Source organism: Tupaia chinensis, unplaced genomic scaffold (assembly GCF_000334495.1).
Source record: "Tupaia chinensis unplaced genomic scaffold, TupChi_1.0 Scaffold000394_1, whole genome shotgun sequence".
In the NCBI taxonomy this organism is placed as follows: Eukaryota; Metazoa; Chordata; class Mammalia; order Scandentia; family Tupaiidae; genus Tupaia; species Tupaia belangeri.
The window spans coordinates 953060-974428 of record NW_006159896.1 but is presented as its reverse complement, the minus strand read 5'-3'; the positions used below and the strand labels follow the sequence as shown (position 1 = coordinate 974428).

At 53.5% G+C, this 21369-nt stretch overlaps 1 protein-coding gene across 4 annotated transcripts; it reads left to right on the top strand.

Annotated features, from left to right (window-relative positions):
* Positions 1 to 134: 134 nt before the first annotated feature.
* On the top strand, positions 135 to 19887 carry TBC1D13 (TBC1 domain family member 13). Of its 4 annotated transcripts, XM_006153985.3 has the most exons (12): positions 135 to 271; positions 1243 to 1316; positions 3527 to 3567; positions 4151 to 4212; positions 4336 to 4435; positions 5273 to 5355; positions 9332 to 9491; positions 13539 to 13749; positions 14265 to 14428; positions 15562 to 15722; positions 15974 to 16031; positions 17418 to 19887. In XM_006153985.3, the coding sequence occupies exons 1-12, from the start codon at positions 249 to 251 to the stop codon at positions 17481 to 17483; spliced, it is 1203 nt and encodes a 400-aa protein (XP_006154047.1). In that variant the 5' UTR covers positions 135 to 248; the 3' UTR covers positions 17484 to 19887. The 4 variants fall into 4 exon arrangements, with proteins under 4 accessions (XP_006154047.1, XP_014445460.1, XP_006154048.1 ...); XM_014589974.2 differs by lacking the exons at positions 3527 to 3567; positions 4336 to 4435; XM_006153986.3 differs by lacking the exons at positions 13539 to 13749; positions 14265 to 14428.
* Positions 19888 to 21369: the final 1482 nt, after the last annotated feature.

Below are 21369 nucleotides of genomic sequence, written 5' to 3'. Positions count from 1 at the left end.
TCCCTCTTGCCCCCCAGCCGGTCCCCTGCAGCGGCTGTGGCAGCTGCCCTGCAGCTGTGGAGGGGCGAGGCCGGAGCGGGGCCGCAGGTGTCCCGGCGGGGCGGGGCCGGAGCGGCCTGGCGGAGCGGAACGTTTACGCCCGCGGCTGCGTTTCCGGCCGGAGGCTTTTGCTGAATGCTCGCCCCTGGGGGGCGGGGGCGGCAGCGGCGGCGGCGGCGGAGGCAGCTTGGGGTCCGGAAGTCAACACTATGTCGAGTCTGCACAAGAGCCGGTAAGGGACGACTGGGGTCGGCCTGGCTAGACGGTCCCTGACCAGGCCGTCCCTTTTGCCCCCAGAGTGGGGGAGCTCAGGTGCGGCCTCATATCAGGAACCCCCTGACAGAGGGCCTCGGGCGCCCACTTTTAAGACCTCAGTGCTTGTGGGCTGGAGGGAGGACCGAGCGGAGTCACCTCTCCTGCCCCCGGGGAGTCACCCTTTCTCTGTCCCTCATCCTGGACCCCACGTTTCCCTTTCCCCGTGGTGTCTTCCTCACTCAGAGCTTGATGCCCCGCCCCCGCCCCTTCCCCCTTTGAACTCCCTGCCCTAGTACCCTCCTTTCTCCTAATGCTCCCGGTCCCCCTGCCCTTTAGTTACTACAAATGCTGGAGAACCTCGGTTCTTCAGCCTGTCCCCTCCCCCAGGCCAGACCCCGCGGCAGTAGCTAAATTGTGCTCACTCTTCAGTTTTCCTCCAGGACTTGCTTTTTAAACCTTTCATCCCTGCCTGTGGCAGGCCCTGCAGTTTTGTATTAGATTTGCTCGGAGAGCTGCTGCGGATTACACAGCTCCTTTGCCTGTGGATCACGTTACTGCTGGCTCTCGGGGTTCAATGGGTTCAGGTCATGCTGCCCTGTGCTGTGGGCTGGGCCTGGCCAGCAGGAAGTGCCCAGCAAATGCCAGCGCACCCAGTTAGAATATGTCTATTCTTGTGCTCCTTGGAGAAACACTAGACAAGAATATCTCTCAAGTGTCTTCACTGGCGTTTTATGTTTCTGCTTAGAGGAAGACGTGATCTCTAGTTCTGTAGTCTCCAAAGCTGCCTTGGGAAGGACCTTGTCGGTGCGTTGCCATCTGACTGTCCTGAAGGGGCAGAAGTTGAAGGCTGGTGTGGGGGAGCTGAGCTGAGGGTTGCAGACTTGGTCACTAAGTCTGTCACTGTGGGGTTTGGGTGTGTTTCATCTGCCTCCCTCTCCCTCTTTCTAGGATTGCAGATTTTCAGGATGTCCTGAAGGAGCCTTCGATTGCATTGGAAAAGCTACGGGAACTCAGTTTTAGTGGTAAGAGGCAACTCTGCACTTTCAGGGTTTCTCTAGAGCAGCCTTGTGGCTCTGCTGGGGGGAGGATGCCCAAAGCCACACCTGTCAGTTCTGGAGCCTTCTCGGGATTCTGTAGAGCACAGCGTGCAGTGACCACTGTGACCGTGGAGGTTTTCCTGGAGGAGAGGTGGCCACAGTGAGCATGCCGGTAGGCCATAACAGGGAGGCCCCAGGTTCCGGAGCATAACTCGAGAGAACTGAAGCCGAGAGGAAAGTGGGGAGGAGACCTTTTGAGCCTAGGTCGAGTCTTTTCTCATTCCTTAACTAGCTTCCTGTCTTCGGGAACTAGGTTAGCTGCTGGGTGGTTCCTAGTGCTTCTTCTGGCTTGAGATCAAAGCTGACTGTGAGGGGACAGTGAACTTTGGTTAATGCTAAAAATTTCAGTCTCGAGAAGCTGCCTTTTAAGTTACTGAACTTTGGCAGTGTTTGACTTTGCTCTTCCTGGCAAGGTTAATCTTCCAGGGCAGAGATAAGTCCCTTTTGTCCATCATTTAAAGCACTCCAAGGTGTTCCAGGTAGCTTCTTTTTTTTTGGGTGGAGGGTGAAGTTTTTGCTATAGGGTGCGTGTGCTCACCAGAAAGAAACAGAGAGAAAGTGAAAAGTCACCCCCCAGGGGGGATGGCCACGCCGCAATCCTTTCTCCTCAATTCTCCTCTTGGGATCTTGGGCACGCGTGCACACATGCCCAGTGAGTTAAAGCCACTGGGTCTGGGACTCGAATTGCCTTAGTCCCCTCTGCATTTCTCCATTTTCTTGGGATTTGGGGTATGCATGCACACACGGTCGGTGTGCTTCTTAAGTTGCTGGGGCTGAGATTCACTTCGCACAATCAGCCATGTGAGATCTGGTTCCTTTCATTGTTAGGCCATGGAGCCAGCCCTTCTGTGCAGATTCTGAGGGGGCATTAGCTTGTGTTCATGGTTCCAGGGACACCGATACCGTAGCAACAGCTATTTTAGAGAGGTTCCTGACAATATTGCAGGAGAAGTTTGTCTTTCTGCTCAAGAATGATATCTAGACCCCAAAAGGGGGGCAGTCTGTGGTAGTGGTTCAGCCTCAGGCCAGTCTGCGTAGCCTGGCAGTTACTTCAGCTGAATCTCATATGGCTGACCATGCAGTTTGAATCCTAGGCCTAGCGGCTTTGAAAACCACACCAGGCGCATGTTGGTGTGTGCCCAAGATCCTGAGAGGAGGGGGAAGTGGAAGAGAAGGGATCGTGGCATGACTAGTCACATGGGGATAGTCTCTCCCCTTTCCTCTTTTCTCTATCTCTAATGAGCGCTTGTACCCTCTGGTAAAATAAAAAAAGTTTTAAAGAATTATTTATTTAATTTTCTTTATTATTATTCTTTAATCTGACCAGAGAAAGGGGGAGAGAGAGAGGGAGACAGGAAGCTCCCAGGTCTGGGACTTGAACCATGGCAGCCATGTGGGAGTACAGTGCCTTAACCACCATACCACCTGCTCGTCCTCCCTTTGGTAAAATTTTAAAAAGTGAAATGAAGAGTTTGGGCTCTAGGGTCACACCTGTGTTAGAGGTTTAAGGCCTTGGTTGCTCCAACTTTGCAGATATATTTCCTTATTTGTAAGGTGAGGACGGTGGTGCCCATCTCTCCTTCTGGGCTTATAACGAGGATTAAATGGAATAATGCTGTAAATTCCTTAGCACGCCACACTCATAGTTCCCATCCCACAGATACTCCTGGAATACCTCTGCGTGCCATTCCCTGTGCTCAGAGCTGGGAATAATACTCAGATGTGGTTCTTGTTTCTGGGATTGCCTGTAGTCGGGGTTATAGACGTTCAGTACACGTGTTCGGAATCCCTCTGGTGGATGCTTGGAGTCACAGAGCTGTGACTGCTTACCACCGGGGCAGCTGACTGTGGCTGGGAAGAGAGAGTGGTTGGTGAAGGCTTCTCTGAGGAAGAAACACTAAAAATGAGAAGGACAAGGTGTCCCCTTGAAGGAGCATTCCAGGCGGGAACTAGGGCTGGGCCACAGACAGAAAGCACACACAGCATGAGCATCCAGTGTAGTGGCCCTTCTGGGAAGTGATGCTTGAAGAAGTACTTCTTGCCCACCCTGCTCCCTGCCAGCTGGCTCCTAGGTGGAGGGCTGGGGGTTCTGGGACTCTGGCCTGGGGCGTGACCTTTGCCTGCTGTGTCCACAGGCATCCCCTGTGAGGGCGGACTGCGGTGCCTCTGCTGGAAGGTGGGTGTGGTGGGTGTGCCTGGGGTGGGACTTCCGCTCTGCTGAGAGTCCCTGGGTTCCTGCATGGGCCACCCCCACCCCGGCCCCTTCCTGTTCTGCACCTTTCCTTGCTTATCTGAGGAAGCTTTCTGGGACGCTCTGGGTCTTCTGTTCCTCTTGGCATCCCCTGCAAGATCCCTTTGGAGATGGGACACTGTGATGCCGTTGAAGACCTCTGCCTGCTGGTCCTTATGGTGTTGTGGAAGTGACATTTGTGGGGGTGAAACAGGCTGTGCTTTGCCCCAAGTGCTTAGTCGGGGTGGCAGTGGGAGCCTGGCATCCTGGTTCCAGCCTTGTGAAGGGTTTATTAGCATTTGGAAAAGGCTATGTGAGGGGGAGCAGAGCAGAAGGCGAAAGGAGAGGGCTAAAAGAGGTGGAGGTGGGAGTAGGGGAGCTACCCCTCACTTGTACCCCTGTCCCTGGGCCAAAGCCCACTTTGTCTTACCTGGGCTTTTGAGAGTTTTTTTGAGGCCCATCAGCCTCTACCTACTATCCAGGGTGGGGCCAGGGAATCCCCAGAGCCGTGCCCTCTCCTTCTGTGCAGATTCTCTTGAACTACCTCCCCTCGGAAAGAGCCTCATGGACTTCCATCCTGGCCAAGCAGAGGTGAGGAGCGGGGGTGGGAGAACTTCGTATTGGGCAGAACCGTCTCGCCTCCTGTTGCAGTTTCTCCATGGGGCTCCCTGGGCAAGGCCTGTGGGAATCACTTCTCTGCTTTTCTCTCCGTAGAGAGCTTTATGCCCAGTTCCTGAGGGAAATGATTATCCAGCCTGGCATCGCCAAGGCCAATATGGGGGTGTCCAGGGAGGATGTGACCTTTGAGGACCACGTGAGTAGAGATTGGCAGCAGGACAGAATGGGCAGGGGTGAGGACTGTGGAGCAGGCAAGGTCACCCCGTGCCAGAGGACAGGAGCAGGTCCCCTCCAGCCCGTCCAGTGCTTTTCTGTGTTTGGTTGCTCTTCCCTGAAGACAGTTGTCTCTCCCCGCTTCTCCCAGGCCCAGCCTTATCTCGGGCAGTGGGCCCAGGCTGTAATGCAAATGGTAGTCAGTGTCCAGGGAGTGCTGTGTGGCCAGCCCTGTGCGGGGTGCTCCGAGGGCACGGGCTCCTTCAGCTCCCGCCTGCATTCCTGAGGAAGGAGCGTGATCGCATGGTTGAAGACAAGCAGAGCAGGGTACCAGTGATGCCTGTCTTCCTGTGCCTGCAGGAGGCCTCGTTCTCCCTTCAGCCAGAGCCCCTCCCCGTGTGCCTCGCCTTGCAAGGAGTAGAGGAGGGTTGGCCCCAGACCCGCCCTCCATGGGCCTCACTTGATGACTAAAGCTTTGATGAGTGAGATTGGAAGGACCTGGTGATACAGCGTTCATTCATGTGCCCGGTTGCTCACCCAGCATGTAGCGAGCAGCTGTCAGAAAGAGCAGGCCCTGCCCCACGAAGTGCACTTGGAGCAGACTACAGGGCGCAGTTGCTGGCTACGCAGCTCGAACGTAGGAGGGGAGGCTGTGGGCAGGCCTGTGCTGGCTCCTCTGTGTGACTTTGGGCCGTCTAAGTGCCACAGCTGGGTCTGTGGCCGGGTTGGTGATGGGAGGTCACTGGTCACCTCCAGGCTAAAATCTGCCCATGGGCCCCTAGTCAGACTTTGCACAGAGCAGCTTCTTGTCTCCCCACAGCCACTCAACCCGAACCCCGATAGTCGGTGGAACACATACTTCAAGGACAATGAGGTACTGCTGCAGATTGACAAAGATGTCCGGTAAGCAGGGCACACAGGGCTGGAGCTGGGCCCTGGGACTTCTGGGGGGTTCCTAGCTCTGGCCTTCCCGTTATCAGCCCAGGCCCACAGGGTGGGTGTTGGAGGAGCTGCTGGTGGTTGTCTGGGTCCTTGGGTCCAGGCCCCAGTGATGATGGGTCTGGAGAGGGGCTGAGGAGTGGGTGGGGATTCTGGGCTTGCACAGTTCAGCCCTCCTGTCCACAACGTAGTTTTATGTGTACCTGTGGCATTTGTGGATTCATCTTCATTCATTCAGTACCTACTGAGCCTCTCCTGTATGCCAGACTCAGAACTAGCACTGAAGAAACGGATGTGGTTTCTCTCCTTAAGGAGTTTAGAGCCTGGCAGGGGAGCATGGCAGGACAGATATTCAACCATTAGCTCTTTTTAAAATTTTTAAGAATTATTTATTTAACTTTATTTATTCTTTTTAATTTGACCAGAGAGAGACAGAAGGAGAAAGAGAGAGAGAGTGGGAAAGCAAGCCACCAGGTCCAGGACTTGAACCATGCTCAGCTATGAGGGTTGGCCCCAGACCCGCCCTCCATGGGCCTCACTTGATGACTAAAGCTTTGATGAGTGAGATTGGAAGGACCTGGTGATACAGCGTTCATTCATGTGCCCGGTTGCTCACCCAGCATGTAGCGAGCAGCTGTCAGAAAGAGCAGGCCCTGCCCCACGAAGTGCACTTGGAGCAGACTACAGGGCGCAGTTGCTGGCTACGCAGCTCGAACGTGGGAGGGGAGGCTGTGGGCAGGCCTGTGCTGGCTCCTCTGTGTGACTTTGGGCCGTCTAAGTGCCACAGCTGGGTCTGTGGCCGGGTTGGTGATGGGAGGTCACTGGTCACCTCCAGGCTAAAATCTGCCCATGGGCCCCTAGTCAGACTTTGCACAGAGCAGCTTCTTGTCTCCCCACAGCCACTCAACCCGAACCCCGATAGTCGGTGGAACACATACTTCAAGGACAATGAGGTACTGCTGCAGATTGACAAAGATGTCCGGTAAGCAGGGCACACAGGGCTGGAGCTGGGCCCTGGGACTTCTGGGGGGTTCCTAGCTCTGGCCTTCCCGTTATCAGCCCAGGCCCACAGGGTGGGTGTTGGAGGAGCTGCTGGTGGTTGTCTGGGTCCTTGGGTCCAGGCCCCAGTGATGATGGGTCTGGAGAGGGGCTGAGGAGTGGGTGGGGATTCTGGGCTTGCACAGTTCAGCCCTCCTGTCCACAACGTAGTTTTATGTGTACCTGTGGCATTTGTGGATTCATCTTCATTCATTCAGTACCTACTGAGCCTCTCCTGTATGCCAGACTCAGAACTAGCACTGAAGAAACGGATGTGGTTTCTCTCCTTAAGGAGTTTAGAGCCTGGCAGGGGAGCATGGCAGGACAGATATTCAACCATTAGCTCTTTTTAAAATTTTTAAGAATTATTTATTTAACTTTATTTATTCTTTTTAATTTGACCAGAGAGAGACAGAAGGAGAAAGAGAGAGAGAGTGGGAAAGCAAGCCACCAGGTCCAGGACTTGAACCATGCTCAGCTATGTGGGAACCCAGCACCTCAATCACCATGCCATGTGTTGGCCCCTCAACCATTAGCTCTCACATACTGGTTTATTCTCTGTTGCTTAATAATGGAATACCAAAGATTAGGACATTTATAGAGAGCAGAGGTTTAAGGCCAGCCAGTGGTGTGGTGGTTAAGGCAGCTGGATCCCACAGGGTTAACTGTGCAGTTCGAGTCCCAAAACCCTGCTGCTTGACACATGTATCTGGTGTGTGTATGTGCTTGCATGCCCAAAACCCTGAGAGGAGAATGCAGAGGGATTGCAGCATGGCCATCGCTCTGGGGGTGCTTTCTCACTTTCCCCACTCTCAAGAGAGGAGAAGGAAGAAGTGCTTTAGCTGAGATCTGAGGAGTCCGAGGCCTCGGGAGAGTGAGGGAAATGGCTGCTGTGGACAGGGAACTGCCTGTGGGAAGGCCCAGAGAGTCCACAAACCTTGGAACGCTGAGGAGCAATCAGAAGGCCAGTGTGGGAGAGAGGCAGGGGCCAAACCTTGGATTTGATCCCAAGGGCATTGGGCAGTCACACAAAGATTTTAAGCAAGGAAATAATAAGGTCAGATATGTCTTTTAAAACTGTGAACTATGATGTATGTGTGCTTCTCCACGTGGTAGAAAATGTGGAAGCACTTTCCCTGCTGGCCTGCTGGCTACACCCAACAGCAGGTAGGCTCTCCCCTGGGCTGGGCAGGCTAGGAGCCTCGTCTGCAGGGCGCCAGAGTGGCCGAGAGCTTGGAGTCCATTTGTCTGGCATCAGCCCCACTTTAACCTTTTTTTTTTTTTTGGAGAGGTTTTTGCTATAGGATGTGTGCACTCGCCAGAAAGAGAGAGAGAGAGAGAGACAGAAAACGAGAAATCGCTCCTACAGGGGGGATGGCCACGTTGTAATCCCTTCTCCATTCTCCTCTAGGGATCTTGGGTGGGCACGCACATACATGAGTTTAAGCCACTGGGTCCGGGACTCGAACTGTGGTCGACTACATGGGAGTCCAGTGATGTAGCCATTATACCATCTGCTGGTTCCTTTTTTAAAAAATCATTTATTTGTTTATCCATTTATTTGTTCTGCTTTTCAAGCCACCAGGTCTGGGTCTTGAGCCACAGTCGGCCATGTGGGTACCTAGCGCCTCAACCACCATGCCGCCTGCTGGCCCTTAACCAGTTGTTAACTGTGTAACCTTGAGCAAGTGGCTCAAGCTCTCTGAGCATTACTTTACCTGTGAAGTAGAAGTAGATGGGTCGGATTAAAGGCACAGAGCGGCCTCTGGATCTCTGCAGGTAAATGGGACAGTGGTACCGGTCTTAGCTCTGTGCAGAAGCTCTGCAGATCATCAGATTTCTGATCATTAGCAAAGGGTACTGGGAGCACTTCCTGTCCCTTTTACAGCAGCCTGCCTAGGTTCATCTCCAGCACTCCTTGCTCAGATGGGACAGTTGACACACTGTCCTCCATGATGGCCCTTAATCTTTTCCAAGGCGTGGTTCTTGGGTGCCCAAAGTCGGTCTGCACCATTACGGGCCAGGGCAACTGTGTTCAGCTGTTCGTCAAGGCAGTGCTGAGTGCCTGTGTGAGAAGGGGTTAAGACAGAGCATCTCCCTCTGAGTGCACAGGGTAGCTCAGCCAGGCTGCAAGAGAAGGAGGTTCTTGCTTCCTTTGTTCTCGCACTGGTGTCCGTGCAGCCACTGCCCATGAAGTGGTCTAAGGTCCATGTTTAAGTCAGCGACCACGTCTCGAACTGAGTTCTGGAGAGGTACAAGGACGTAGGTTCTGTCTTAAACAGTAGGGATTGTAGCACATCATTCTGTGTTTCTAGGGGGCAAGTTTGCAGGGTGCTAAGAGTAAGTCTGAAAAACGTGTGTATGTGGCAATACATGTTTTAAACACTTGATCACATTCTAGGAATCGCCTCCCAACTTGTTTTCCCTGTCACTCTGTCTTGGACATCTTTCTGTGTCTGCTGTGTAGTATTCTCTTGTACATTCTGTGATTTAACCAAACCTTTCTTACTGTTCTAAACCACGCGAGTTAATGCCTTGCTTCGTATAGACACACACTATTTTTGAGAGAGAGATTTTTGCTATAGGGCATGTGCACTCGCACACCACAATCCCTTCTCCTTCATTCTCCTCTTAGGATTTTGGGCATGCATGCATACGCACCCGGCATGAGTTTGAAGCCACTGGGTCCAGGACTTGAACACTGTTGGCCATGTGGGAGTACAGCGACACAACCATTATGCCATCTGCTGGTCCTTACTATGTTGTTCTTTAAATATAATGTTGCATTAAACATAAGCAATGCTTTGGGTGATGCCAAGGATCTCCTGGCAGCAGGGCACGGATGGACTAGCCAAAACCTCTCCCCTGAGTAATGGGATCCTCTCCTGTTTCCTCTTGACAGGAGGTTGTGTCCAGACATATCCTTCTTCCAGAGGGCCACTGAGTACCCCTGCCTCCTCATCCTGGACCCCCAGAATGAGTTTGAGACCCTTCGTAAGCGGGTGGAACAGACGACGCTGAAATCCCAGACAGTGGCCCGGAACCGGAGCGGGGTCACAAATGTGAGCACCACTGGAGTCCCCAGGACTCTCTCCAACAGCCTTTCCTTCCTCAACCACTGGCCATGGGACATCCAGCCCATGACCATCTGCCCTGACAGATGCCACAGAGCAACCTTCATCCTGCCAGACCAACATCTGGGGCTCTTGCAGAAAGTTGGGTACCAGAGGTCCATTGCATCCAGAGAGGTGTCATCTTGCCAGAGGGCCCCGAGCACAGCAAATGGGCCACACTCCACCTCCAGGTGGAGATGGCTCTGGGAAAGGAATCACAAATGTGGTGAGCCAGTGTGACGGGCTGAGGGGTGGTGATTGATGTGATCTGGCCATCAGAGAAGACCTCCCCAAAGAAGTAACATGTAAGCCGAGGCTCAAAAGATGAGGATTAACCCTTTCAGAGAGAGAGGAGGGTATATGGCAGAGTCCTCAGGCAGGAGGGAGTGTGGGGAGGCATGAATGGCTAGAGATGGAGCGAGGAGAGGAGAAGGTGCTGGAAATGCAGGAGAGCGCCGCTGGGGAGGCCTTGTGGGGCCCTTGTCATGAGGGCTGGGGAGTGTTCTAAGCTGGCAGTGATGGGACTCCGGTCTGCTTTTGTAGGATGGCTTTGGGCACTCTAGGGATCTAGGGATGAGGTGGAAAGGCCACCTGGGAGGTAGCTGCAGTAAGCAGACGAGAGGTGGTGGTGGCTGGTATTACATGGAACTGAGAGACTCTGGAGGTGGCATTGACAGTGCTTGTACTGGGCAAGTCATGCTGCTGTTTGAACCCCAGCCTTCTAGATTCCTGTAATCGAGAAGCTGCTTGTAGCCACACAAGTGTTCCCTAATTTACACCTCTGCTTTGTACTGGGAACTGTGGCTTGTTCCCCCAAACGTCATTGTCCTCCATAGCATCCCCCAGGCTAGAGGCAGGCTAGAAGATTTTTCCCCTAAAGGAGTGTCTTTGATCAAGGCTCTGGCAGAGGTGACAGGCAGGTACAGCCGATCCCAGGGTTCCATGTGCCTAACACACAGCTGGGTGTCCAGCTGAGCTGCCTGAGGAGCAGACTGCCCGATGACATAGCCACGGCTCGCTCAGTGGACAGCCCTCCAGCTGGGCTGCCAACTTCTGGCTGGAGGGCCAGGTGGGGACTGGCTCCCCTCATGCCTTTCACTAAGGTAATTGGGGTGTGAGGGCCAAGCATTCAGTTTTGGCCCCAGCCCTGGTGGGAGAGGACCCATCAGACACTTCGTGCCTAGACCTTTGGATCTGAAATTGAGTGGTTTGAGTTAAAGCTGACTGTCTATGTGTGTGTCTCTGGCCAGGTAATGCCAAGCTCTCATTCCTGGGCCTCTGGTTACTTTTCCATTAACTGGGCATCGCTATTTCTGCCCTGTCTGCTGTTTGGATTGCCAGGAGGATGAGATGAGGTCAGGGCTGCCAGATTTTCAGAAAGCTGGAAAGCTCTGGGTTTCCTCAAGCCTGCCCTGGAGGCCTCGGTTCTGCAGTCAGCCAATCTAGGTTCAAGTCGCAGTGCCCCCACTTAATGTGAGACATTTAGTGACCAAATATTTCTGAGCCTTAGTTTCCTCATTTTGAAAGTGATGTTGACAGAACATCATGGTTCAGAGGGCTAAGTGGAGGAATGCTTGTACACAGAAAGCTCTCTGTAAATGTTACTGAGGTACGTGTCTGTGCGTGTGCACACGGATATATATGTATACAGTATGCCCGTACGGTCATCAGTTGTGTAGTGATAGGGTACGTTCCGAGAAGTGCATTATTGGGCAGTGTCCCTGCGTGGGCATCGTGAAGTGGACCCATGCAAACCTAGATGGCAGAGCCTACTGTGCTTCTAGGCCACATGGTATAAAAACTCAGGGGACCATTGTGTTATGGACTATCGCTGACCAAACTGTCACTGCACAGTACATGACAGTAAACAGTGGGGAAAGGAGCTGATGTCCCCAAGACCCTACGATTCCAGGACAGCTTGATACACTGTCCCTGTCTTGGCTTTCTCATCGGGTAACCCATCCCTGCAACTTCTGATTGAGCGGGTCTAGGACAGAGCCCAGGCCCCTGGGTCTTCACTACATTCCTGAGGATCCTGGCGTTGGTATCCTTGCCTTGTATGAGTCCTTTTTAGGGGCTGTCATCTATTTCTCTCCCAGTCCTTTTTTATGAAAACTTCGAAGCATTCAGAAAAGTTGGAAGAAGAGTGCGAGCTTCCCACCTATGTGCAGTAATAGTCGACAGCTTGTCATGTCGCTGCGTGTGTGTGTGTGAGAGAGAGAGAGAGAAAGGGAGGGAAAGTGACAGATGCCTGGAGCAGGAATCTCCTGGGAAGAGCAATAATCCCATAGTATCACCTAATACCCACTCCACGGTCAGCGAGATCAATGGAGACATCCTTTGTTATACCAAAAATAGCTGTTTTATTCCAAACCAGCATCCAGTCGCGGTGTGTGCCTCACATCGGGATGTCGTGTTTTTTTGGTTTCTTGTTTGGGACAAGCTTTCATTCCCCCCACCTCACCACCACTCCTAACAGTTGATGTTTTGAAGAGTTTTGACCAGTTACCTGTTTTTGACATACTTAAAAGTTTTTTGTTCTAAACTGAAGTGTAACTGGGCCAGCCAGGTGGTGTGGTAGTTAAAGTGCTAGATCCCACATGGCCGACTGTATAGTTTGAGTCCTGGACCCTGCAGCTTGGAAAACACCCAAGTGCCCGTGTGTGTGTGTGTGTGTGTGTGTGTGTGTGTGTGTGTACCCAAAATCTTGAGAATGGAGGAGGGATTGCAGCATTGTTTTCCCCCTGCTAGGGGGTACCTTCTCATTTTCCCTCTCTCTATCTCTCACATGAGAGCACACATCCTATAGCAAATTAAAAACTAAGAAAAATGGGACCAGCAGTTAGCATAATGGCTACGTTGCTGGACTCTCATGTAGCCAACCACATTTCGCATCCCGGACCCGGTGGCTTAAACTCACGCCGGGCGCGTGTGCATGTGTACCCAAGATCCCGAGAGGAGAATGGAGGAGAAGGGATTGTGGTGTGGCCATCGCCCCTGGGGGGGGTGATTTCTTTTTTCTTTTTTTTTTTTTAGAGGTTTTCACTATAAGGGCACGTGCGCTCGCCAGACAGAGAGAGACATAGAGACAGAAAGCGAGGAATCTTTTTTCACACCGCAGTTCCTTCTCCTCCATTCTCCTCTCGGGGTCTTGGGCACACACGCACACGCACCTGGCTTGAGTTCTAAGCCACCGGGTCCGGGACGCGAACCGCGGTCGACTACGTGGGAATCCAGCGACATAGCCATTACGCTAACTGCTGGTTCCCCCTGGGGGGTGATTTCTCACTTTCTGTCTCTCTGTCTCTGTCTTTCTGGTGAGCACACGCGCCCTGTAGTAAAAACCTCTCCTAAAAAAAAGAAAACTAAGAAAAATGGAAGTGTCACTTAAATGCAGTAAAATGTACAGATTTACACATTTTAAGTATACAGCTAGGTTATTTTTTCTCCTGTGTGTGCACCTGTGTTATTGCCAGGCATTATATCCAGAAAGGTCCTCCCACCTCTGCCTAGTCAGTCCCCTGTTCTCAGAGGTGACTGCTATTCAGACCTTCGTCCCCGTCGAGCTTGTCTGCTCCTCTGTACAGCGCCCCACGTTCTGGACCTGTCTCCTTGTTTGCTCATGGCGGTGCTGGGCACAATCCTGCGTTTTCTATACGCTGGAAGTTCAGTCCAAGTTTAATGGTGAACATCTCGTCAAGAACACATTATTGTCTTTTTTTTTTTTTTTTTAAAGGTTCTTGCCATAGGGCTTGTGTGCTTGCTGAGAGACAGAGAAAGGGACGGTGAGAAATCACCTCCCAGGGGGATAGCTACACCACACTCCTGTCTCCTCCATTCTCTTGGGATTTGGGGCATGCAAACATACGTGCATTTTTAAGCTACTAGGTCTAGGACTTGAATGACAGTCAGCCATGTGGAAATCCAGCTCCTTAACCACCCTGCCACCTGCTGGCCCCACATTGTCCCTAACAGGCTGCTCCTCATCTCCCCTAGATGAGCTCCCCCCACAAGAACTCTGCACCACCATCCCTGAATGAGTATGAGGTGCTGCCCAACGGCTGCGAGGCCCACTGGGAGGTGGTAGAGCGAATCCTGTTCATCTACGCCAAGCTCAACCCTGGCATCGCATACGTGCAGGGCATGAATGAGATCGTCGGGCCCCTCTACTACACCTTTGCCACCGACCCCAACAGCGAGTGGAAAGGTAAAAGGGCTCTTGGCTGCTCACAACCCCCATGGCTAGCTCCCTAGAAAAATGGACCAAGGCAAGCCAGGCTGAGGGGCCACATCAGGCTGTACGGATCTCTTCCCCTCGGGGCCTCCATTCTCCCTGTCACATGAGGCCTCGGCCTGGGTCATCTCTGAGATCCTTTGTGGCTCTGACCTTTGGGAATGTTGGATGTTTACTGATGTCTTGGATTCGTATTTGATTTTTGGTATGACGTGTATATGTAGGAAGCTGAATGATAAGTTTTGAATACTGATTTGAAAATATCATCAGGAGAACATGTAAGAAATTATTGGGTGAGCATATCATGTTGCCAGAGATGCCAGAAGAATGTGGCACTGTCCTGAGTCTCGGGGTGGAGAGTGGTCGAGGACAGGAAGGACTGACCTCGAGGGTGGGGCACATGGTGAGGCTCAGAGGTGGGGAGCAGTGGGGTGGGATTTGAGGGCACACCACCTGTGTGTCTTCCCACACGCTGCTGCTTTTCCCAGAACATGCTGAGGCAGACACCTTTTTCTGCTTCACCAACCTCATGGCTGAGATCCGGGACAACTTCATCAAGAGCCTAGATGACTCTCAGTGTGGCATCACCTACAAGATGGAAAAGGTGTATTCCACCTTGAAGGATAAGGACGTAGAGCTCTACCTGAGACTGGTGAGGAGCTCGGCCACATGGGCAGGGCAGGTGGGTGGAAAGGGGAAGAGGACAGCAGGTTCCAGAGCAACCCAGGTCCAGGGAGCAGTCAGGCTTGCGTCAGAGTTGAGTGGCTGCTGGCAGAAAGGAGATGAGAACCGTGCCCACTGCGTGCCAGGGAGAGGGCAGGGCACTTGCCATATGCTAGGTTATCAAAGCCTGTTATAAGTGGTCTTCTGAGGTGAGAAGTAAAAACTTGAGAGTTAACTTTTAAAATTATTGTATGGGGCCAGCTGATGGCATGGTGGTTAAGGTGCTGGATTCCCATATGGCTGACCATGGTCCAAGATTTGAACTGGGGTCAGCCATGTGGAAGTCCAGCCACTTTAACCACCGCACCACCTACCAACCCCCATCTTGCTCTTCTCTAGCGTACCCACCGAGTGATACTGTGACTGGCCAGGAGCCTCATCTCTGCTGGGCTACTGGTCTTGGAGTGTCGTGGGGATTGAGTGAGATGAAGTATTTAACGTTCTAAGCACATGACCAGGGTTATAGTGAGTGCCTGGTGACGGTCACTCGGCATGTCCGTAAATCAGTGTTTTACTTTTAAAAAAATTGTCTAGAGGCTGTGTGTGCTCACCAGAGAGACTAGGAATAAGGCGTGAGAAATCGCTCACCAGGGATGGTCCCGCTGCAGTCCTGCCTCCACTTCTCCCACCTTTTGGGATTTGGGGCATACACACAGATATTCACGTGTTTTTCAAGCTGCCGGGTCTGGGACTCAAACAGTGCAGTCAGCTGTGTGGGATCCAGCTGCCTTAACCTCCATGCCACTGGCCGGCCCCGCAGTGTTTTAGAATTTGAGCCATAATTTCTAAATCTGGGGAGCTTAGGTAAAAGCCTAGGTGTCTGACTTGTCTTGAAAAGTTGGAAGATCTGATGGCCGGCTGACAGCAAGCAGCACTCCTCCTTGAACTGAGCCGGGCCGTATGTGCTGGCCCAGTGCCACCCTTAGGGTGCCTGGCACTCACGCTGGCCTGTGCGTCCTCGGTGTTAGGTCCCGGGCCCTGCTGTTCCTCTGAACTCACATCTAGTGGCCTCACAAGGCAGCCAGCAACAGAAGCTCTCGCTCCCTCCCTCCCGCCCCCCAGCAAGAGCAGAACATCAAGCCCCAGTTCTTCGCCTTCCGCTGGCTGACGCTGCTGCTGTCCCAGGAGTTCTTGCTGCCTGATGTCATCCGTATCTGGGACTCCCTCTTCGCTGATGACAACCGCTTTGACTTCCTCCTGCTGGTCTGCTGTGCCATGCTCATGTGAGTGTGACCGCAGCCTGGCACGGCTCACCTGGCCAGGTCTGAGGAGAAGGGGTGATGGGGAGGCCCCGTAGCCCTGCAGGGTAGGCAGTGCTCCTCTCACATGGTGGTGAGCTGGCCACATTCTCCAGAGTGCACTGGTGCACAGGTGCCTAGGTGTGACGTGTGACATGTGAGGAAGGAGCAGGAAGGGGTCCGACTGGACCTGCTCAGCCCCCAGGTCCCAGCGTGTGGCTGCTTATTTTCTGCAGACTGATCCGGGAGCAGTTGCTGGAAGGGGACTTTACTGTGAACATGCGGCTCCTGCAGGTAAGGGCAGCTTGGCGGGGCAAGCCTGGTCCCACAAGGCAGACACCACGCTCCCACCAAGCCAGCTGCTGTGACAAGCTTACGTCTGGACTGACAGCATAGCCGGGTGGAGAGTCCAGACCCCTGAGGCACATCTCGTTTGAATATGGGTTTGAGTCCTGGCTCTACCACTGACCTTGAGTGCCATGTGGCTTTGAGCGAATGGCATGACCTCTTAAAACCAAGTGTCCCACGGTAGTCAGCTATCCTGGCTGCAGCAATACCCACACGTGGCCATGCTTGCTGATGGCCATGCTCAACCTGGGGCAGGAGGCATGGAACAGTGGTCAAGAATATGACTTGGGACCAGCAGTTAGCGTAATGGCTATGTCGCTGGACTCCTATGTAGTCAACCGTGGTTCGCGTCCCAGACCTGGTGGCTTAAGACTCACTCCGGGCGCATGTGTGTGCGTGCCCAAGCTCCCAAGAGGAGAATGGAGAAGGGATTGCAGTGTGGCTATCCTCCCAGGGGGGTAATTTCTCGCTTTCTGTCTCTTTGTGTCTCTCTGGAGAGCGCACATGCCCTGTAGCAAAAACCTCCCCCCCAAAAAGAAAAAGAACATGGCTCAATGGGACTAGCAGGTGGCGTGGCGGTTAAGGTGCTGGACTCCCACATAGTCAGTGGTTCAAGTCCCAGACCTAGAGGCTTGAAACTCATGCCCGGCATATGTGTGTGCATGCCCAAAATCCCAGGAGGAGAATGGAAGAGAAGGGATTGCGGTGTGGACACTCCCCCTTGGAAGTGATTGCTCACTTCCTGTCTCTGTCTCTCCAGTGAGAGCACATGCCCTATAGCAAAAATATCTCAAACACAAAGAACCTGGTTCAAGGGCGGGACAGCTCTGGGTTCACATCTTTGTTTTGCTGCACTCGCCACATAACCTGAACCAGGCACGACCTCTTTAGACCTCAATGTCTGGCCCAGGATTTTGCTGACATCAGTGATCAGACCTGTAAAAACAGGCAGAAGCACAAGGACCCCCACACAATGTGAGGTGCCTCAGCAAACTAATTCAGGTCCGTCCCTGCCAGCAGTAGGCCTGGTGTGACTGGAACTTGGTTCAATGGCAGGAGATGGGGAGCAACGAGGCGGGGTGGTCCTGGTCCCACGGAAGGGGCGGTGTGACCTTTTGGATGGCTCTGTTCTGGCTAAGTCAGTGCTGCAGCACTGTGACATTAGCTACATGTGGGGTTGCAGCAGGATGCACAGATGGCCGGTCTTCTGTGGTCCCTGCTGCCAAGGCCCAGGGTCCAGTGTGTGCTGCGGCACTGGGGGAGGCTGTGGGCATGGCAGAGGCAGCAGGGGTGAGCTGGCTGCAGATATACCGTTGGCTTTTCCATGCCTAGGACTACCCCATCAGTGATGTCTGCCAGATTCTACAGAAAGCCAAGGAACTCCAAGACTCGAAGTAGCCTGGTTTGGGGAAGAAGCCACTCCAGCCCTGTGCCCTGGCTTCCAGGACATGCAGAAGCCTTTGGGACCCCCAGCCTGAGGGGAATCAGCACATCAGCCTGCCCAGGCCTCCTGCCCTGGCCCTGCAGCCAGGGCAGCTCCTGCTGGGGCACACCATGCTGTGCCCCACCTGACCACAAGCCCTGGCGCCCTCACACTTCAGCCCTGCCGCCCTGTGCCCAGGCTGCCAAGTAGAGGAGGAAGCTGTTTCCTGGGCACCGGGAGGCTGCAGGGGTCTCCCCGCCCACTCCTGCTCTGCTGCTTTCCTGTTTCCTGCTTCCGGTCTCCTGGTACTGGCTAGGGATGCATCTAGCACATGGCCCAGAAAACACCACTAGGGGTTGGTGCTTAGGCTTCTCCGTGGGAAAGGGACACTGAAGGAGCTGCGTGGCTGCTGGGTCCAGGTCACGTCCTCTGCCTCCCACTGAGAGTGTGTCTTCCCTAGTTGGTGTGCGCGTGTCCCTGACCCCCCAGGTGTCTTTGCTTCACCTTCCTGTGTGTGCGTGAGGGTGTCTGCACCCTCCAGCTCTCTGCCTGTCCTCTGTGTCTCCCTCCCAGCCTGTCTCCCTCCTGCCCTTTCACAGAGGGCGTGTGGCTCTCGCTTATATGTCCCCTCCATCATCTCCCTCTGCCCTCCCCTCTCGGGTGCCTTAGACTGAGTCTCTTCCTCTCTCTCCTGCACTCTCTTCAACCCAGAAGACGAATGAGGAGTTCAGCTCAGCAAGTCCCTAGAGGTCAACTTGGCTTTTGCATCCTGTTCCCATCCCCCAGCCTGAGGCGCCCAGCTACCCCAGGCTGGGAAAGAGTCCACAGTGCCTCATTAGAGGACCCTGGACCAGCTCCTCAGCAGAGATCGTGGGAACCAAGAGCCGCTGAGGAATGCTGGCCCTGGAACTTTGAGCCTCTTGTCCCCGCTTTGTGCTAGGGAGGGAGAAGAGTGGGCCTTCCCAGAGGCTCCCCCAAAAGCCTCGCTGTTCCAAAAGAGAAGGACACTAACGCGGTTTTGCACTAGGGCTCTGAAGCCAGTGCTTCGGTCCTAGTCCTGGGCAGGGGAGTCACACAAAGGGAGGTGGGACCAAAGGGGACCTCCATGGGGCCAGGTGGGTCCTGTCTGTGCCCGAAGGACTATGTCTGTGCCTTTGTGTGCCCACTGCTTAGCAGGCCCTAGGGAGGTGCTGGTCCTTCTCTTGGCACTCCCAGCAGGAGCAGCTGACTACCCCCAGGCCTAGAAGGGCGGGTGTACACTGACTAAGTCCTAAGTCCCTTCGTCCCCAGTGAGGAGGGCAGGCAGTTTGGGTTTGGCAGGCTGAGGCCTGCACCTGGTCCTTGGCCTCTCCACAGGCTGACCAGAGGGAGCCAAGCCCCAGCAGCCTCGGCGTCCCCCACAGGTTCCCTGAGCCCAGCAGGCAGGACTTGCTGCCCTCTTCCCCATGTGGCTCTGATCAGGCCACACCCCTGATGCTGGGACTTCCTGCACATGCCTTCTGCCTCCTTCATTCCACCCTACAGTACTGGAAGTTTTTATTTATTCAGATTGCTGGCTATTTATTGCTGATTGGCAAGTGCTTTGGGGACGATGGGGCTGGGGAGGTAGGAAGGAAGGAGTGGGGACTTGGTCCTCCTGATTCCCCAGGGCCCAAGTCAGTACCCTCGCCCTTGCCTTTGGGATCTTCCTGGTTTCCTAGCAGGTGGTGGTTTGGAGGGTCAGCTTTGGAACTGAGTGCAAGGGAAGCGGGAGCTGGTGCCCTTGCCCATCTCGAAGACTCCTGGGCAAGGCAGTTACTGCTCCCACTAGGCTGGCCTGCTCTCTACCTGGAACTTGCCAGCTGGTGGCGCAGCCCCAAATTTGACTCCTTTACAGCCTGAGGCTTGGGCCACTGCCTGGCACCCAGCAGACACTGCCCAGGACCCCACGATGCATTCCCTCTTGCCCGTCCCCACCTGCCCTCCTGGACCATACTACTTGAATCACTGTGTTTGATTTGCCACAGTGGCAGAGCTGGGTCCAGTGGCCTCTGCTTGACCTTAGATGAAGGTCAAGAGCCCAGGGACCACATCTTGGTTAGATGACTCCCCACTGGGACACTGCCTGCCGGAGGAATGGACCTGCCCTTGGCAATCCCCCACCCCATATTCTGCAGGAAGGTCCCCACAGAGCCAGAGTGCCTGAGGCTTCCTGCATGAGAAGCTGCCCTCGGACTGTGGGCACTCACGGACTGAGTGGACGGGTCAGCAGGTCTCCCCTCAGAAGGTGAAAATTGTAGTCTGCTTTTCTTTCCTTTTTTTTTTTTTAATCTCTTTTGTTCCTCAAATCACTGCTGTTGATGCGTTGTCTTTAATAAATCATGTGTTCTTTGCAGTGGGCATTGGTGCTGTGATGGGCTGAGACCTTTGAGGCCTGGGAACAAGGAAATCGGTTTGAGTAGGGATGGAGTCGCAGTCTCTTCTTAAAGTGGTCTGAGAAACAGGCCTGGAAGCCCTTGCTGGGGGCCAGCTCTGCTGAGTCAGCCGTGTGCCATGTGCCATGGCCCAGTGGCCAGAGAGCCATCACATGCAATTACACAGCAAGTTGGTTTTTTTTTTTGGAGAGGTTTTCGCTATAGGGCGCATGCGCTCGCCAGACAGACAGAGAGAGAGAGAGAAAGTGAGAAATCACCCCCCAGGGGGGATGGCCCCACCGCAATCCCTTCTCCATTCTCTCGGGATCTTGGGCATGCACGCACATGCGCCCGGCATGAGTTTTAAGCCACCGGGTCCGGGATGCGAAGCGCGGTCGACTACATGGGAGTCCAGCGACATAGCCATTACGCTAACTGCTGGTCCCACAGCAAGTTAGTTTTTAGACTTGAGAAAATGGACTCTCATGTAGCTGACTGCAGTTTGAGTCCTGGACCTGGTGGCTTAAACTCACACTGAACGCATGTGCATGTGTGCCCAAGATCCCAAGAGGAGAATGGAGGAGAGGGGATTGTGGCATGGCCATCCCCCTGGGGGGTGATTTCTCACTTTCTGTCTCTCTCTGGCGAGTGCACATGCCCTATAGCAAAAAAACTCTCAAAAAAAAAAAAGAGAACCAAGACCATCTCATTAGGCGCAGAAAAGAATTTGGCAAAATTCAATATCTTGCTATAACAACTCTCAAATTAGGGTTAGAGGGGATGAATCTCAAGCCAGTAAAAGCATATGTGATCAGCTCACAGCTAACAACTCCCTTTTGAGAAGTGGAAAGCCTTTCCTCTGAGATCCGGAATCAGGCAGGGATGCGCACTCACCACTTCTCTTCACCTGTGAGTCCCAGCCAGTTACTAAGCAAGAGAAACAGAAGGCATGCAAATAGAAGAGTCACGCTTTTTCTTTGCAGATGTATAAACAAAATCCTAAAGATTCCACCAAAGAACTGTTAGAATGAAAAATAAAATACTGGGAACCAGCAGTTAGTGTAATGGCTATGTTGCTGGACTCCCACGTATTCGACCGCGGTTCACGTCCCGGACCCGGTGGCTTAAAACTCATGCCGGGCACGTGTGCGTGCATGCCCAGGATCCTGAGAGGAGAATGGAGGAGAAGGGATTGCAGCGTGACCATCCCCCTCGCTTTCTGTCTCTATGTCTTTCTCTGTCTGGCAAGCACACGCGCCCTATAGCGAAAAACCTCTCCAAAAATAAAAACAAACAAATAAATAAATAAATAAATAAAATACTGACCCCACCTCTGCTTGGGAAGCCAAAGTCCACATGGGGGTCCTGGGTCTGGTTCCTGGGCCAACCCGAACACACCAGGTATACTTGTGCATGCCTGTATCCCTGGCTCTTTGTGAGGCTGGTACAGGGAGATTGCAACATTGGA

Excerpts from the sequence above, each read along its gene's own strand:
- TBC1D13 (XM_006153985.3), top strand. The coding sequence starts at position 249 with ATGTCGAGTCTGCACAAGAGCCG. Across the intron at positions 272-1,242 it reads TCGAGTCTGCACAAGAGCCG|GATTGCAGATTTTCAGGATG; the intron begins GTAAGGGACGAC and ends CCCTCTTTCTAG. Across the intron at positions 3,568-4,150 it reads TGCGGTGCCTCTGCTGGAAG|ATTCTCTTGAACTACCTCCC; the intron begins GTGGGTGTGGTG and ends CCTTCTGTGCAG.